The following is an 18,168-nucleotide window of genomic DNA, read 5'->3' on the forward strand; positions in this document are numbered from 1 at the left end:
GACGAACAAATCTAATTCCGCTCACAGTATTGCTGACAAGATTTTTCACTGTACCTTACGGGGTTCATTTCTGTTAAAAGTCAAGAAAATATATGGCTTCACCATAAACCGAAAAAAAAAGAATTTTTTGTAAACGAAATACTTTTTTTTTCATTGAAATTTTCTATAGTAAATATAACATGTTATCATTTCCTTTTTTGTTTTTTCATATTCATATTTTTTACAGTGTAAGCACGCTTCTTCATAATTCATTGCTATTGTAAGCTCAGTCTGGGTGGGCACTGCGCAGACTTTGCATTCTTATTTTTTTATGTGCTCAGGCAAGGGTTTCCTGCGCATGAAGCTGGATATGACACTGAGTATACTTGTGAACTTTCCATAACGCTATAGCTTGAAATGCACCTTATCCTATATATCAAGCACGTCGGGACAACTTGATGGTTTACAGTCCCCGTTATCTCAGTGTGCGAAAAAAAATATGCAGGAACCATTGACGATGACTGCAAATGTGAGCGAATAGCCGAGCGCTTCTACGTATAAAAGAAACTTATTCGCTTTATGAAATGAATGGTGCCTCTGGCGCCCTGTGTTTTAGTAGTAATAATGTCTAGGTAGCGTTCGTTGTTTCCGTGTGCACTTGGGTAGAGAGCAGAACCGTTCAGATGCATATGCGGTGGTAGTATATATGTAGACGGCAACTGCGCCTCCAAGATCTTACTAGCTCGCGTTCTAAGATGAATACGCCTCGCGTAGAGTACGCGCCCATTGCATTGGTGGTGAAAAGGCTGGTGATGTGGGCTTGTTGTTAACATCTTGACTAAAGGTGGCTGAGCGCCGGAAAACATGAGGACAGAAGCATCATTGGATGAACCGGCGTCTGTGAGTCAATGTGTCTACTTTTGACCTCGTGTTTTCCCGAGCTCAGTCACCTTTAGTGGCGGCGATAGTCCGACCACAGGAAATAGTCGAAAAAAAAAACAAATGCGTAGCAAGCTACTTGCTTGAATGTGCAGAGCACATCAGCAGTGCTGATTATTGTTTTACGCCTGCCAATAGCGACCGAATTTGATCTGCGAAACAGTCATTGATGCGCGATTTGGTAATAATGGTGCCAGAGCCTGAAGCATTTTCTTCTTTCCATGTCCACAAAAACATGTGGAAGTATACCTCTCGAAAGAATTTTGGCATATTGATGCTTCGCATGTGTTTGCGTATCTTGAAATTTATCCTCGCAGCAGGCAATGGGTCTTGAGCACCGATCGGTAAGCATGAATTGTTGCAGAGACCATTACGCCAATCATAACGATTCGTATACCGTATGCAACGTACCGGCGATTTGACAGGTCCCGCAGCGTGCTCATCCACCGCCTTGCAAACAGAAGCTGCCAACAGCGCCTCAGGCTTCGATACCATGGTATCTTTCTCGGGATCGTTGTGGCGTTGATATGCGTCTTTTGAGTCATGATCCCGTGACTCACTGCCCTTTTTTCGGCCCTTGTGCTTCTGGCGCAGACGGCTGCAGTGAGCATGTGAACAACAAAAAAGCAGGTTGCACCGGTGCGGAATACGAAAACGAACAAGCAACTCGTATAGCGGAACACTGAGCCAGGTGTGTGAGGAAGCGTTTTGGCACTAGGTTACGCGCACGACTGTCTCACGCAGCGCGAGGATGCATCGGATGCTCCGATTGTCATTGTACAGCGGCATTTGGAGGTACTGTATGTTTATACGTGCGCCCAAGGCGCAACTCGTTGTTCGTAAGTCCCCACATCGGCCACACAGATGAGTTTGCCGCTGACATCGGCGTCACTCGGAATCTCTTTAGGACGAGCCATTCGAGCTAATATTTAGTGTCGCTTCGAACGCTTTAGCGATTGTCTCCGATGCCTCCGACCAAGCTTTTTTAGGGCGCGATGCAGCGTTGTAAGCACCGCTGGGACATCGTCTTATGCAGCAGCTGTGTGAAGGCCGAACCAATCAGCTCCGCTGATTGGTTTTCCGCTGATTGTTTCGCAAAGCACTGTTTTCTTTCGTGTATAATGCTTCCGCTATAAAAAGGCTGGTTGACCTTAGTTGGCATAAAATTTATGAAGCATCGACGAGGCGACGTGGGCACCAGTGCACAACATGCCAAACATTCACGAGTCAAACCTACAGATCGCCCCCAAAGGTTTTGGAATGTCGCGGTAGCAGCAGCAAATAACCCCACTTGGCTGTGCGCGCAATACCAACCACTGCAAAGGCTGGTGATTGAAACGGAAGCAGTAAACAGCTCTGGGCAAGAGCTGCTGTCTTCGCGATTACAATGAGAAATGAAAGGATATTGGTGCCTAATATAGTTTTCTCACGTCTAAATGAAGTACTTTCCAGAAGAGGGTTATAGCGCCGAAAAAACACAACACACAGCAAGCGAGACGGGACAGGCGCAACTTCCAACTGTTTATTCACCGCGTATGCGAATGAATATAAGGACAAAGATGGGCAGCAAGAACCACACATGCGCACGAGGTTTTTACAAAAAGCGGATAAAGATAGGTGAAGTACACACGTATCTCACGCCCGTGTATCTAAAAATGCGCCTGTCCCGTCTCGCTTGCTGTGTGTTGTGTTTTTTCGGCGCAATAACCCTCTTCTGGAAACATGCACCAACTAGCCCCCCAACAAGTATTACTCAAATGAAGTACTACACAGGTCGTTAGCTGAGGCTAATTGGTAATTATGTTGCGCGTAACCTATCCACAGGTCATTTAGTGATGTATTTGATGCTGGTGACAGATTTTTTACAATAATTTAGCAGCTTGGCATCGGTATCTCCAAACAATGGTAAGATGTGTTTGGACGACACATATATAATGGCGCCACTTTATTACATCTACCAGGTGTGTCTTTCCGTTTGCGTTGGAGCAGGGCCAGCGTCCGTTTCTCACACTGAGCTTCTTTGGTCAGTCTCTAAGCGTCCTCAAGTTTCACATTACACAGGACACTGGACCCGAATGAATGATTTCGACAGGAATTAACCGCTTGTTCAGCAGCTCCAAATGCACCCACGCGTCTTGTATTTGGCACGTGGCGGTGACAGTGCCTAACTGACTGTGACGTTATGCCTCAAGCTTAATTCAGCGAGATCGATTCCGACCGAGCAACGTGGTTGGAGAATTTTTAGGGGACCAGAACATAAATGCACCTAGACTGCAATTATGCATTTTCACACCTGTCAATAAACTGTCAACAGTCGGAATGATCTATTTATTTATTTACCTACCGTTTATTAGCACACTTCCCAGGCCCGAAGGCATTACAGAAAGGGGTGGTTACATAGACAACATAGACATGTGGAGCAAATAGTTTTAACAAAAAATGTTGTTTGTGGGTGTTTTTATTTTGCATTGCCCGCAGTAGTGGCGATGGAAGCCGGCAGGCGGTTCCATTGCGGCTTGTTCTTGGAATAAAAGAATCCTGGCACATCTTCATTAGACAAGACGGTACGCCAACTTCAGAGTTTTGATAACAACGAGATAGTACGTATGACGGACGTGTTATGCCTTTAAGCACAACTTCCTCACAACACTGGGCAAGTTTTGGCAAGTTAAACTTAGCCCCGAATTCCTTGGTAGAAATTGCCTTTTAGACTTTCGTACTGTGTTTCGTGTTAAGAGTGACTAAACTACAGTAAAATCAATCCGGCGGTGGTGAGCCGTAACGTTTCCTTTTGCCCCCGCGGTAGTGAAAAGAGACCCTACGACGATGAAATCACAGTTCAAAAGAGTTCAAAACCTATTAATGCCATTTCACTCACAATATGTTTCATTTTTTTTTTGCCATTGCAACAGTTTCTATCACTGCAACCTTCACTAGCCGTGTCAAAGCCATCATCAGGAATTAATCAGGAAAGTAATCAAACTCACGTGTGGGACTGCCGGCGGTGCTGCTTTGGTCCGTGTTCCTCCTCTGATCTAGCCTGTTTTGCAAGAGAAATCTCGCTTTGGCTGTCGCGGAACTTGTCAGCTGCACCAGCTTGCCTCTTCACGTCGGGTTCACACGTTGTCGCGGCGCTTTCTGCGCCATTTCCTAGAATATGTTGCGATTTGTAGTGCAGCGTTTCACTGATTCACAGCCGGAGGAATAAAGCTGTGTTTCAAGGCTGCTTACAAAAAGCGGCGGCGACAGCGGAACATAAACTGAAATTCCGGTGAAGCTGGTTAGCCGTCACACCAATTTTGTAGGAAACTGAGCAAAAGGAAGGGAACGAGCGATGAGAAAGTACACTCCTACCCAGAAATTTGGCACATCGAGCTTCCCCTGTTTTCGTCCGTCAACCACTTGCGAGTAACATTTTCCTCGCCCTCTTTGCAGCTGCTGTTTCTCATCCGTGTGCCCTTTCTGGAAAGTACTTTTTTCTTTATTCTAACTTTTTTCCCGTTAACTACAATCATCCATAGGGCATTAATGGTGTGGGGTACAGGACAGAGGATATATGACAAAAAATTCCGTACATGGACACGCAGTCAAATAATGAAGAGTAAGACGAAAAATGCCAACTGACAACTCAAATACTGCTACGCTCGTGCAATCCTCAAAAGCACAAACTGTAAGTTAATATGACTGTTTCAAAAAGATGTAGGCGATTGATTTCGTTTCAGTGCTTCCCTATGTTCCTAAATGTTGATGCAATATATATATATATATATATATATATATATATATATATATATATATATATATATATATATATATATATATATATATATATATATATATATATAGAAGGTGTCCCAGTTACCTTGGAGCAAGACTTTAAATATACCCAAGAGCTCTAAAGAAATCGTGCCGACTGCATAGTAGCCGTAGTCGTGTGTACCTACGGCCAGTATTTTTTCATCACGAAGTATTCCTTAACTAATTACTTTTCATTATTGAACATTTTAATTATTGCTTGAATCGCAAGCATATCAATGACAAAGTTGTAGGGCACCTCAAATCACCTCCGAATCCAGCATTTGTTTAGTGCTCAGCTTTGCCGCGTCGGTTTTTTCGAGAAAAAACAAGTGCGCGCGAAACATCCAAAATATGAAATAGATACGCGCGCCGCTACTCAAGCGCTCCCAAGCGAATAGCCACGGATACACGGCTTTACCAGCGGCGGCAGCTCGATAGAGGGTTTCACGCTACACTCTTAGGCAAAGTTACACCCTTTGGCTTGCCCCTTCTGCCACACAACAATAATCGTTATCTGCCTTGATGCGTTTCCTTTCTTTAACGCTGCGAGCCCGGAACTCTCCAGTAACGAACGGCACGCGCGTTATCAGAAGGGGCACTCCAAAGGGTGTAAACTGTTCTATGCTGATAACGCGCGTGCCGTTCGTTACTGGAAAGTTCCGGGCTCGCAGCGTTCAAGAAAAAAAGGCATCAAGGCAGATAACGATTATTTTTGTGTGGCAGAAGGGGCAAGCAAAGGGTGTAAACTGTTCTTAGAGTGTATGTGATGGTCGCGGCATCAAGAGAACACGCCGCTGACGCATTGATAAGCGTAGCGGAGCCTTGTACGATGCGGCGATAAGAGAATGCAGCTGTGCATCTTTCAATGGTTGCTTGTAGGCGCTTGAGTGGCGGCATGCGAGTGCGCATCTATTTCGTGTTTCGCGTATTTCGCGGGCTTTAGTTTTTTTCTTGGAAAAATCAACAGTACAAGTTGAGAACGAAATAAATGCTTGATTCGGAGGTTTTTTAAGGTGCCCTACAACATTGTAATCAATATGTTTGCGATTCAAGCAATAAATAAAATGTTCACTAATTAAAAGCAATGAACTAATTAATACTTCGTGATGAAAAAAATGCTGGCTGTAAGTACATACGACACCCGCTACTATGCAGTCGGTACGATTTTTCTAGACCTCTTGGTTTAAAAAAAAATATTGGTACAAGTTAAGTGGAACACCCTGTATACATATATATATCGCAAGCGTTTTTTTTCCCCTTGCGTTGGTTTCCCTTTCACTCTTCCAATTACGAAGCCCTCCTAGGGTGAACTTATGTTTACAAGTCCACTCAGTCATCTGACCTTGTAAAAGCCGTTTCATCCGCTGTAGGCGGGGCCTCATACCTTTGTTAGGCCTCGTGTCCGGCTGCTTCGGTAACAGAAGAGACAGTACGCAGTCATGTATTGCAGTCTGCTTCTGTTTAGCAACGCCGATGTAGAAATGTTGGCGCGCTCTTCCAATGAACTCAGTGAAAGCTTCATTTACGACAGTCGTGCGCTCGCTTACCCTGCGGCGGCTGGTGTTTGCTGTGCCTCCTGCGAATCCTCCGGGTCGATTTGATTGACTTCTTGCGAGGCCGGGACGTTGTGGACGCCAGAGCGTGCTTGTCGCTAGGAGAGGGCGTGACTCGTCCGTCGACATTTTCCTCGTCACACGGAATCATTATTGCTGCGGACTTGAAAGCCGGGGGCCTACGCCTATCATATGATGATGATGATGATGATGATGATGATGATAAACCTTTATCATGGCTCGTACCCACTAAGGGGGATAGGCCAAAAGATCGGGCGGCAGTAGGTAGATAAAGAACATTCACGTATGAAAATGACGACCGTAAAGTAAAAAAGAAAAAAAAAGAAAACAAGGAAGCTCTTGCTACGCTGACTATGCACGTATGAATTGGTACGACCCACTAGAGGGAGCATACTTCCAAGAGTCGGGCGGTAGGAGGCAACAAGAATGTTAAAAACATTTCATAGAGCCCACGTGCACAAACCCACATTTACTATATATATATATATATATATATATATATATATATATATATATATATATATATATATATGCGTGTGTGTGCGTGTGTGCGTATACGTATGTATATACAGGATGTTCCAACTAGTATGCACCAAGATTTAACAATATGCAAATGCGACGTAACTGGACCGAATAATGGTATATACGTTTGCCGTCGCATGGAGATACACAGATCATTTGCTGCATTCGGCCTAAATACATCCTTAATTAGTCACTGAACTTCTCAAATATCTTAATTGCACGAAATATCTCAACGAGAACATTGTAGAGCAGCACGAAATACTCCCGTCAAAGCTTTTTGTTGCTCAATATACGCGCTACATAAGTGTGTTTTTTCCGAGCGGAAAAGAAGCCCGCGAATTCACGCAAAGTGCATCGAGCGGCCGGTCGTGTGGCAACAGTCGCGCGATCAGTCGAACGGTACACGTGTTTGTGTCTATTCAATTCAAATAAGGTGGGCGGCTTGCATAAAGCGCAGCTATTCAGTGTAGTGGCGCCTCGATTAGCGCAGTCCGTGCCAAATCCACAAGTGGTGCGGTAGGCGTGACTACCGCGACTACAAGGCGTACGGAAGCATGTGGCCGAAGGCGAAAGGGGAAAGTTGCACCGAAGGGTGGCCGATGCTCCGGAGTCTATGAGCAGGTTGCAGATGGTGTGAATGACAGTGAGGCATGCGAGCGGGTTTCTTCGACGTGGGTTCTAACCTAAATATCTTGAATACAATTTTTTAGGTTCCTTCCTGCGCTGAAGTCAATGTCACGATTATCAGCTTTTGGTTTTTCATGTGTTCTTCAAAAGTGAGGGGGGGGGGCGGTAAATCTGTGCCCAATTTAAGAATTACCTAAGTTCTTTCTGTACATGGTCTTCAATTTCAGGCCGATAATACGTAACGAGCTTGTGCCATGAGTTACTGAGGTCATCATAGTAGTCATCAATAAAGAACATCCAAACTACTATGGCGATCATGCATCTCCCTGTCGGCATGTTTCATTTGTTGAGACGACTATGGCAACACCGACAAGAGCAGAACAACAGCAACGGCAGAGACGACAATGACGCCGACGGCAACAAGAACAACATGCACAGGAGCGTCTTTAGTTTCAGAGTAGTGCGACCCCAGCATAGACTAAGGACATTCCCCCTTTTATCGCGCTACTGCACCCACACTCAATAACACAACTCTCAAACATACCAAAGCGAACTGCCGGACAATGCAGACCCAGTATAGTATCATCTCTCGGGCGGACTGGGTCCCGGAACATGCGGGTTGCGTTGGCAGCGATAGTCTGCATGACAGCAACGCAAATTTACACCATTTCTGCTGCGCGACCCACGGTGCATTAAGGCACTAAGGGCTAAAGATAACGAAACTACAAACACTCGTAGCTATGAAATAACGCACAACAGCACCCTTGAGAGCGAGCGCCCCCTGCCTCAAGTGCTCAGCAGAGGAAACAAAGCACTTATACACAACCTAGGAACAGAAGCAGTCATTACAGAATGCGTTAGCAAAATTGGCAGTGAACAAGGCGAGAAAACAGATGGGACAGCCTGAACACGGTTCAGCAACAGCCAAAGTAACCTTCGCCATATGTTACGGCGGCCACACCAGACTTGAAACGTCTAGTCTTGCTTTGCATGGAGTTAAGCAGAGTCGGAGACAAACAGTAAGGACAGCAGAAGAATAAACGACTAGTTAGATAAGGAGACGGCTTTTGTGGATGGTTAAGATTTGGATGAGGTGGCGCCACTGTGCATGGGTTAAATAGTTGGGTGTTTCCTGAAAATGAAGTTTTTGAAGTTTTTGAATAATGTTTTCTCCCTCCCGTCCTTGTCTGCTGGCACTAAATATGCTTTCCAAGTCAGTTTACCAACGCGCCCAACAAATGGCAAAGCATAAACGCTCAGGCAACGCCTCGGTCTCGCCACTATGGGCAGTGTCAACAACTGTGGTGAAGTGGAAGCCCTCGAAGAGTTGCCTCATTGGTGCAGCGCTTTTCTGGCACCGCGGTGTCAGCTCTTCAGCTGCTACCGCGACACTCCAGCTGACGTAGGCGTAGGATGACGCAGGATGACGTCGGATGGCGTAGGATCACGTAGGCCCCCGTCGGGGCGCGCGAGCGCCCAACTGCAGGCATAAATAAAGTTGGCTCCAATCCAATCCAATGCTGTCAGCCACCAACGGAAGGCGCTGCTGGGGCCACGTGGTCGCTCTCGCGCGTGGCAGGCAGCTCACAAAACTCTGTGACTTCGTCAAGCAGTATGGCGTTGTCACTTGATGGCTGTACACGAATGAACAGGGCCAGTGTGCAGGGCCAAGCGACAAATACTCGTGAGAAATCCACTATACATACAAAATACACACTGTTACATAATCACTCTGTTGTACAAGTGGGCCTGATACTAATATACATACTCTACTAATGTTATTTAATATTTCTAATTTATTTAATATTTCATAGCAGTAATATTTATTTTATATATATTTTTTTATTTTTTTCTACTCTCCTCTGCAATATTTTAATCTCATTCCCCATCCCTGTACGGAGTCGCATGCCATGTTCTGTACGTGCCAGAAGAATAGAAGTTTTTCTAATAAGGAGCCTCTCTCTCTCTCTGTTTTATATACGGTGATAGTTATCTTCTTTTACTGTATCCACGCTTATAAGCTATTTTCCTAGCACTTTACTCCCTTAAGCCCAACCCGCACTGCTGAGTGCCATTCAAGTGTTAACAGTCAAAGCTAGACAGAGTGCGCGAAGCCGTAATTTCTTTTGCAACTTTCCTTTTCTTCATTTCTTTGATATCTATTAAAGGGACTCTAAAGAGAAAAATGATTTCTTCTGCCTCAGTAAATTACCTTTCTAGTACACCAAAAACACCACTCGTACTACGATAAGACGCTTGGTCAGCCAGACAAAGCGCAAGAACGATATACGGGTGGCGATGCTTCCTTGAAGTTCCCGCACCTGGTCGCTGTGACGTCATGGATTCTGATGGGATCTTCAGCAGCCTAATTTATTATGTAGCGGTACAGATTGACTACATTGTGTCCTAAAGGAACCAAATATTATACATGGCAAGTTTCGGGAACCTTTACTCGGCCAAGGCGGCCCTAATGCGAAAACACAATTTGGGATCCCTGACGTCACACTGACGTACTGGCGTCGGCGTTTCGGCGCGAAATTCGAATGCTGATACTTCGACCTTCATTTCCTCATCTAACAATCAAACTATTATTTTGACATGACTGCCTGCAGTGTTCCCATACAATGCTTTATTAGTCTAAACTGATTTGTTTCGCTTTAATGTCCCTTTAAACAATCCATCAAGTTACGTACAAGGAAGACCTCACTGCTTTTTGGCGTTACGCAGAAGATACGAATATAATCCCATTATTTAAATCATTCGTCACCCCTCCTCCCGAGAGAAAAACAACTACAAGCAGGCTGCAAGCCATCGATCCTTCTCTTCAATAAATATTTTTCGATCATTGGATTCCTGAAATAACAAGTCGACCAGTCCATCTGTGTTTCATGTGCAGTTCTTGCACTTCAGCGCGTAGAAGGAATGGCTACAAAATCAAGAATAAGCACCTATATTTCGCACGTAATTCAACTTCTTTGGCTCCAGTGCTTTACCATTTGAGACGTGTAGGCCTCACAAGTCCTTATGAGCACAGGTTTGAATTTGATAGATTACGCAATATTCTTTTGGTGCTTCATTATTATTAGAGTAACAAACTAATACATGGCTGTGGTTATATATACTTTGGCTTAGTTCATTCTCTGAAACACGACCCAACCAGCTCGGATTGACAAACGTACTGCCTCAGTGAAAGTGAAGTTTGAAGCTAAATGTAGCTTCGACAACGGCATCACCTGTTCGCATGACATATGTGTGATTGAGCGATGGCGTCTTTCTTGTACACAACGATACCCGAGCAGCATGCATGCGTAGTACGGTTGCAACAATATAAGTGATAATGCTATAATATATTTTCGTATGAACACATATGACCGTTCTTAAGGACGTTTCACGTCAAAATCCGCGAGCTTATCCCTCAGACACACGGGGTACGCTGCAGCGCCACAATTATTAGTGGACGTCTCAGTGCAAGAATACGTCATGCAGACTGTTAGTGATTCGCTCTTGTTTTGTGCAGTGATATAGATACGCTGTTTCCCGTCGAAGCAGCACGTGCACAGCGCCTAGGAAACGGGGCACAACGCCTACGAAGATGTGTAAGACTGTCCCACTCCATTTCACGGGCCGCAGCGTTATCATCGGTTCGTTAAAGTACTTTCACAGTGCATTTCTTCGTTCGTCCTGTGTTTTCGTTCTGCATGATTATTTGAGTTTACGTCGCAGCGTTAGCCTTACTCGTGAGGCAACTCGCCATGTGGCGAGGCATTAGAAGAAACATTGTGCACAGTATACAGCGCAGGGAAAGTGCAATGTTTCCCGCTGTGTCCTCGCTTGAGAATAGCAAGCTGGCTTCGGCGAGTGTCTCCACAAAACCGGCTGTGCTTTATCTCTTGCTGTATGCTGGTTACGCACAGCAGCAAAATAGAATATTGTAGCATGAACACCGATGCACTTGTCGTCCTCGTGTGGCAGCTACTTCTAGGAAGCACGACAGGAGACGCACGCGAATGAGAAACTAAATGTAGGAGACCTTTAAAATGTACGTTACACAGGCAGTATATTTTTTGACACCGTTTGGTACAAGGGCGCTGACAATTGTTTCATTGACATACAAGCTAACCACAAATGTCCCTCATGACAACGTTAAAGAGCTGTTCGATCAAACGCTCCATGACGCAGTACGTCAGTGAGATATTCAATCTGTCCAACGCCAGGAATGACGGCCAGCAATGTCAACATGACGTCAGACCATAACTTGAAGTTCAAATATCGTTAACAAAATACTTGTTTTACACCGAGCAGAGTGTGCACATTGGCAGTGTTTGTGAGAAATGTACCAAATGGGATCCCGAACGAATATTTACAATGGCTATTGTAAGACCATGTTTAGCAGCGAATCAGTAAGTGTATGTGAAATAGGAGCGTAAATATGGTGAGTGCTATAAGGTACTGTAGTGAAGATCTGATCACGTGAAATAAGCAGTGTTTCTATATCATCACTGCTTTGCATTTCCTGGCGCGGAGCCATTGGCTCGACTAGAAGTGCCATAGCTAGCAAGCCACTTTTCGCATATTCACATCGTTTTTTTTTTCACCAATCAAACCACAAAGCGGTTACGTCGTTTCCTACATCTGTAAGGCGATTGATTCAAAGAAGGAAACACCAAGAAACAAAGACAATCCTGGCAAAACACGGAGAGAGTCCACAGAAGCGCATCTGTTTATTAATTACACTGTGATTTTCGCTATTTTCATGATCTTGACCTTTGTATTAAATTTGATGTGCATGCCTGCGAGTTAAATTTGGCGTAAATGTCGGTATATATTTGGCAGAAATGCAAAGGCAGGCTTGCTTGATTCTTTCTCTCTCTCTTTCTTGAGTTTCCTTTTGGTCAATGTGACTTAATTTTGTTTTGTATCTCATGGTTCTTAGCCTACGTCTGACAGTGTGTACCGCAGTTTCCCTTGAAACTAGTTCCGCAATTTCATTTGCAAGTAGACTTTCTTTTGAATTGTATTATGTATCTTTAAATGCTGTTGCGCAAATATTGTTTAACCAGTCTATTTTATTCAAGTACCCTTTATGGATGCTTGTTGCTTCTGCCTAGGACAAAGAGAGAAACGCTTTAACGAAAGTGGGAAACTGGAACCTTACAGGAAAATCAATGAATGTGCGAAGTAACTTGGGTAAAATATACAACATGAAGAAATAATTGCGGCTGCTTACTTCGTCACTGAATCCCACCACTTAGGGTATGTTCAGTACGTTCCTCTAGAGATTCTGTTAAATTTCTGCTTCAAGAATTCTTATTCACGCCAAAGTCCCATTCAAATGCAATATACCACCGTGGCCTTGTGTCGTACACTGTAAAGTTTGTAGCGGTGCTTACTACACTACGTTGGCGATTCCTCCAACTAAAGATTTACGCTCGCTGGTCATGTCTAGCTTTATGACCTTTGTCATCTTGAAGAAAAGTTTTACGTGGGACTTCCCCTCGCTTTGCGGGTGCTGGATGCTGCTGCCTTGATGAGTGCACCACTTTTGCCAATTGATAGGTGCAGCTTGGCATGTGGCACTGGGTGCGTGAACATTATTACCCGATTCCCCAGAACTGGCATGTGGCACTGGGTAGGTGTCCAAAGAGAGAAGCTGAACAAGATACAAGAAAAAATAAAATAAAATTGAAGACGGCTACAGAGACGTCATCATCACCATCAGCCTATGGTGATGACTTGTCTGTAGCCGGAAAGTGAAATGACACAAACCACAGCCTATTGCGGCGAACGAAGTAAAGAGAACAAGATGGCCCCACAGCGTGCATACAGTGAAGTTGCACTGTGCTACATAGAAGAAGAGAAGTCAAGACAGTTCAGTAAATCTCAAACCTTCGGTTGTCATCGAATCTCACATATGCGTGAGTTCTACTATTTTTCTCCAAACATCAATCTCGAGAACGTTACTTTTTAACATGGCACCGTTTCAGTGTTCAAAGAAAAATATTATTGATGAAACCCTTTCGCAAGTTTGTAGTCAACTTAACTTTGCCGGAAATGTTTTCTTTTGACCATACCGATCTGGGTTTTATCCACCAAAGCGTTTGCGATGATGCCATCTGAGACTTGCGCGAGGCAAGAACTGCACGAAATGTATTTCGTTTTCTCGTATCGTGAATTTTGCTATAACCTTTAATCATTATTACAATCATGTCTGTGCCAGTTACCTTTAAATTTAACAATTTCCAGTAACTAAATTTGTTTGAAATATTCAGTGCCATTGCGCTATGTTAAGGTGGATGACCGGCGAAGCTGTGTATGGGGGCTCCTTGATGCCTTAATGGCGCGCTGTCCATTGCCGTGCGCCAAAGGCCGTATGCACATAAAGAGAAGGCGAGTCGCGGCTCCACGATGTTAAGCCTCGGAAAATGATGAAGCACCGGGGGTTACACATACCCATGTTGTTGCGAAATGCGGCACAAAACCTTTTACTAGAGAAATCCCGCCATGTACAACAGACACGAACCTTACCGCACTCCGAGGGCACACACTGCTTCACCGCCACCAAGGCGATCGTGCGTTGGTCAATGTCTGGTTGTGAGGATACGAGAGGATCATGCTTGTGAGGTCGCTCGAAAACCCCGAGCGGTCACACAAAACACAGCTGTCCGCACAAAATTGGCTCCCCACAAACTCCCTTTTGAAACCTGGCCGTTGCTCCAATGAAAAGTTCCAAGTTAGTGGGATGGGGGCCACATATGGACGGTTCGCATTTCTTTACGCGTCGCGGTCCTGGCGGCAAGCACAGGTACGCGACAGGCATCACGGATGAGTGAAAGGAAAGGAAAGACGATACATATGCGCTTGGAACGCCGACAAAGAGAGGGCATTGCGAACGTAGACACGGCCAACAAGCGTGAAAGCGTAGCATCTTCTTATCAGCTTCTTAAAACCTGATATCTTCTTAATACCTGATAGGGGTGGTATTTGAACCTAAGATATATAACTAATTTTTGCAAGTTGGCAGAGCACTTAAAGCATGCTTCACCTCCGCCGCGGGTTGTCCCGGTATTCCACTATCTTCGTGATCGGCCCACGTATGGGGAGAAAGTGTCAATCTACATGGTTCGGTAGACATGGCAGGACAAAACCAATTAGAGATATGGCAATGGAACTGCAGGGGTTTCAGGCGCAAGCAGGGACTCCTGCAGCAATTCATTTATACCTAAGGCACACCACCAGATATAATTATGCTTCAAGAAACTAATTGCACACCCATGCTGCGAGGGTACAAGTGCCAAGAGAGCGGACGAACCGCAACCCTCGTTAGCAACAACATTATAGCCATAGCCCATGACGAGATTGATGATACACAGATTGAACATATAATAACAGAGGTTATACCTAAGAAGAAAAGGAAAGCCAGGAGCACCATCGTAGTAAACCTATACAGCCCCCCAAGGCAGAAGAAAGCAGATTTCATTAAGCTCGTCGCCGGGGCGAGCAAGCTGGCCGGGCAGAACACCCTCGTTATAGCGGGAGATTTTAACGCTAAGAGTCCGAGCTGGGGCTACCCCAAAGACGAAAAGAAGGGGAGAAATATCTGTGTAGCCGCAGAGAGCATCAGATGCCAACTCCTTACGGATGAGAATCGACCAACTAGACAGGGCAACAGTGTTAGCCCAGACACGTGTCCCGACCTAACCTTCGGCAAAGGAGCAAAGCAAGGGGAATGGGACAACCTGCTAGAAAACCTTGACAGCGACCATCACATTATAAGAATAAGCACCGTAGCCGAAAATGCCAAGAGGAAGATCGGCACAGCTCGCCTCACGGATTGGGACGCCTTTAGACACCACTGCCGGCCGCTGGAGGGCAACATCACCTCGATAGGGGAGTGGTGCCAACTTAAACGAATACAGGAAATGCATACCAAGGAGGTAGATCGAACCGAAGAAACACCAGAGGTAGACAAGCGGCTACTCCAGCTATGGGAGGCAAGACATGGTCTCACCAGGAGGTGGAAAAGGCATAAATTTAATAAGTTACAGGAGAAAATAGCTGCGGTAACACTCCAAGCAGAAGAGTATGCAGCACACCTAGCCAGGCAAGGGTGGCAACATTTCAGCACCTCGCTGAATGGGACACTTAGCACGGCTAAAACATGGCGTATTCTTAAAGCTCTGATGGACCCTACCAAGACTAAAGCAGAAAGAGGCAAAGCAATTTAAAGGCTAGTGCACCAATATCAGGGAACAGACGAGCAGCTCCTCGATGAAGTCAGAACCAAATGCTACGCACTGAAGAGCCCAAGGGATATGAAGGAGATTATCTCGGAGAAGAAAACTCAGATATGGACAAGCCTATCACCAGAGAGGAAGTCACTGCGGCAATGAGAGCCATCACGAAAACCACAGCGGGAGGAGCAGATCGAATTAGAAACTCTCTCGTAAGGCCTAAGCGATGAGGCAGTAGACCAGCTGACGGCCTACCTCAACAAGCTTTGGGAAGAAGGAAAGATACCAGCAGAGTGGAAGCATGCTATGGTAGTCATGATTCCCAAACCAGGCAAGAAGCTGCAGATGAAGTATCTCAGATCAATCTCTCTCACTTCTTGCCTGGGAAAACTATACGAGAGGATCGTCACGAAACGCATCCAGCAGCACCTAGAAAACAAGAGGCTCTACCCAGACACCATGTTCGGCTTCAGGGCGAACCTCTCGATGCAGGACGTGCTTCTGCAACTTAAAGAAGAGGTCCTGGAGACAATGCCCAAGAATGGGGAATATGTAGTCATGGCACTTGATATAAAAGGTGCTTCCGACAACGTCAGCCACGCCGCTATAATGGAGGAGCTAAATAACGCCAACTGCGGAAGAAGAATCCATGACTATGTCAAAGACTTCCTGACCAACAGAACGGCCACAGTGGGACTAGGGGAGTTGAGGAGTGATGTCTTCACCACCCCAAGCATAGGCACACCCCAAGGCTCGGTCATCTCGCCCATGCTCTTTAATGTGGCGATGATCGGCCTAGCAGAAAGACTCAGCAGAATCCAGGGCATCCAGCACGCGATGTACGCAGACGATATCACGGTTTGGGTGAACCGTGGATCCCTGGGAGAGAAACAGGAGAAGCTACAACAAGTAGCAAGCTGCATAGAAAGATGCGTGATTGAAAAAGGACTAGCCTGCTCTACAGAGAAGTCTGAGCTACTGAGGGTAGGAACGCACCCCACTGTGCACCACTCGAGGGGGAACTGGAGGGGCAAAACATCCCGGAGAGGAACATGATAAGATTCCTGAGAATGTGGCTACAAGCAAACAGGAAATGCAGCCGCACACTCAGCCTGCTCAGCAAGTCGGCTGAACAGGTAGGCAGAATGATAACCAGAGTCTCCCACAGAAGGCATGGGATGATAGAAGACAATACGCTAAAACTCGTCAGAAGCCTCATAGTCAGCAGGGTAATCTACTCGCTGCCATACCACCCACAAGATCAAGAGCGAAACGGAACAAGCAGAGACAATCCTGCCGAAGGCCTACAAGACGGCACTCCACCTACCAAGAAACACACCGAACGACAAGCTACTACAGCTAGGGATTAGCAACACTTTCGCCGAACTGGCAGAAGCACAGCTTGGAGCGCAGTTTCACCGACTCAGAGACACGGCTACGAGATGAACGCTTCTGACAAGGTGACGTTGCGACCCAAGGAGACATCTCGATCGATCTGCCGATATACCCGACGAGATCCGTGAGACCCTGCAGGTCAATTCCATTCCGAAAAACATGGATCCAAATCTCCACGCGGCCAGAAGGCAGGCATGAGCAGATTATGTGGAAAGGCCTTTAGCCAAACTAGAAAACAGGGTTTTCACGGATGCAACACTGTATCCATGGAATAGACATACAAATTACATTAAGGCAGCTTCGGTAGTGGTTGACAACGCAGGCAAGCTGATTACCTGCGCAACTACACGTAGGGTCAGGATAGTGGAAGCGCAGGAGGTCGCTGTTGCGCTGGCGGCGGCTGAGGGCTATCGAAAAGACAAATCAATGGTCATTTTAACAGATTCAAAAGAGACATGCAAGAACTACACAAAGGGTAGAATCTGCAGGGCTGCCTTGGCTATCCTCCGCAAGGCAGAACACCTCAGACACACCGGAATCCACAAACTAATCTGGATTCCGGCATACACGGGGATAGAAGGAAATGAAAAGGCAGACAGCTGGCTTGCGAGATCACGTACCGAGTCGAGCGGCCACACGCCCTGGGACAGCACTTCACCATGGAGATCGGCTGTTCAGAGCTACTGAACTACCACAGAGGAAAGAGAATTAGATACTCCCCGCCTTACAAAGCCTTAACACAGCAAGAAGCAACTAGTTTGCGGAGGCTGTAAACGGGAACCTTCTCTAACTTGCATATACTAAGCAAGATGTAGCCTACACAATTTAGGAACACCTGCCCGTGGTGCGGGGCAACCCCCACGCTTTACCATATAACCTGGGAGTGTAAACGTAACTACACATTCCACCAACACAAAACCCCGCGTGCGGAGCAGTGGGAGAGCCGGCTCACCAGCTGCGAGCTCGCCGCCCAAAGGGCAATGGTGCAGCACGCAAGCGAAGCAGTGCGGCTCAGTGGAGCCTTGGACTAGAGGCCCAACCCTGCTAAGAAGGTCAAGCGTCTGCAGCGATGAAGACGAAGACCGAACGCTAAACCCTTAATG

General features: G+C 45.9%; 1 protein-coding gene and 1 non-coding gene across 2 annotated transcripts in view; one reads left to right on the forward strand and one right to left on the reverse strand.

The window, feature by feature from the left end:
- Nucleotides 1–6,448, reverse strand: part of LOC135898319 (uncharacterized) — a 31,114-nt gene extending 24,666 nt beyond the window's left edge. The window contains exons 1-3 of the mRNA XM_065427204.2: nt 6,264–6,448; nt 3,906–4,068; nt 1,330–1,516 (exon numbers count right to left, since the gene is read on the reverse strand). Of these exons, the coding sequence (XP_065283276.1) occupies nt 1,330–1,516; nt 3,906–4,068; nt 6,264–6,420 (507 nt within the window). The 5' untranslated portion in view covers nt 6,421–6,448. The remainder of the gene's footprint in view (nt 1–1,329; nt 1,517–3,905; nt 4,069–6,263) is intronic.
- Nucleotides 6,449–14,336: 7,888 nt separating this feature from the next.
- On the forward strand, nt 14,337–14,535 carry LOC135900083 (U2 spliceosomal RNA). The gene has a single exon (XR_010563790.1). It is a non-coding gene; the product is annotated as a U2 spliceosomal RNA (small nuclear RNA).
- The last annotated feature ends 3,633 nt before the right edge of the window (nt 14,536–18,168 follow it).

This window comes from Dermacentor albipictus, chromosome 10, assembly GCF_038994185.2.
Source record: "Dermacentor albipictus isolate Rhodes 1998 colony chromosome 10, USDA_Dalb.pri_finalv2, whole genome shotgun sequence".
Taxonomy (NCBI): Eukaryota; Metazoa; Arthropoda; class Arachnida; order Ixodida; family Ixodidae; genus Dermacentor; species Dermacentor albipictus.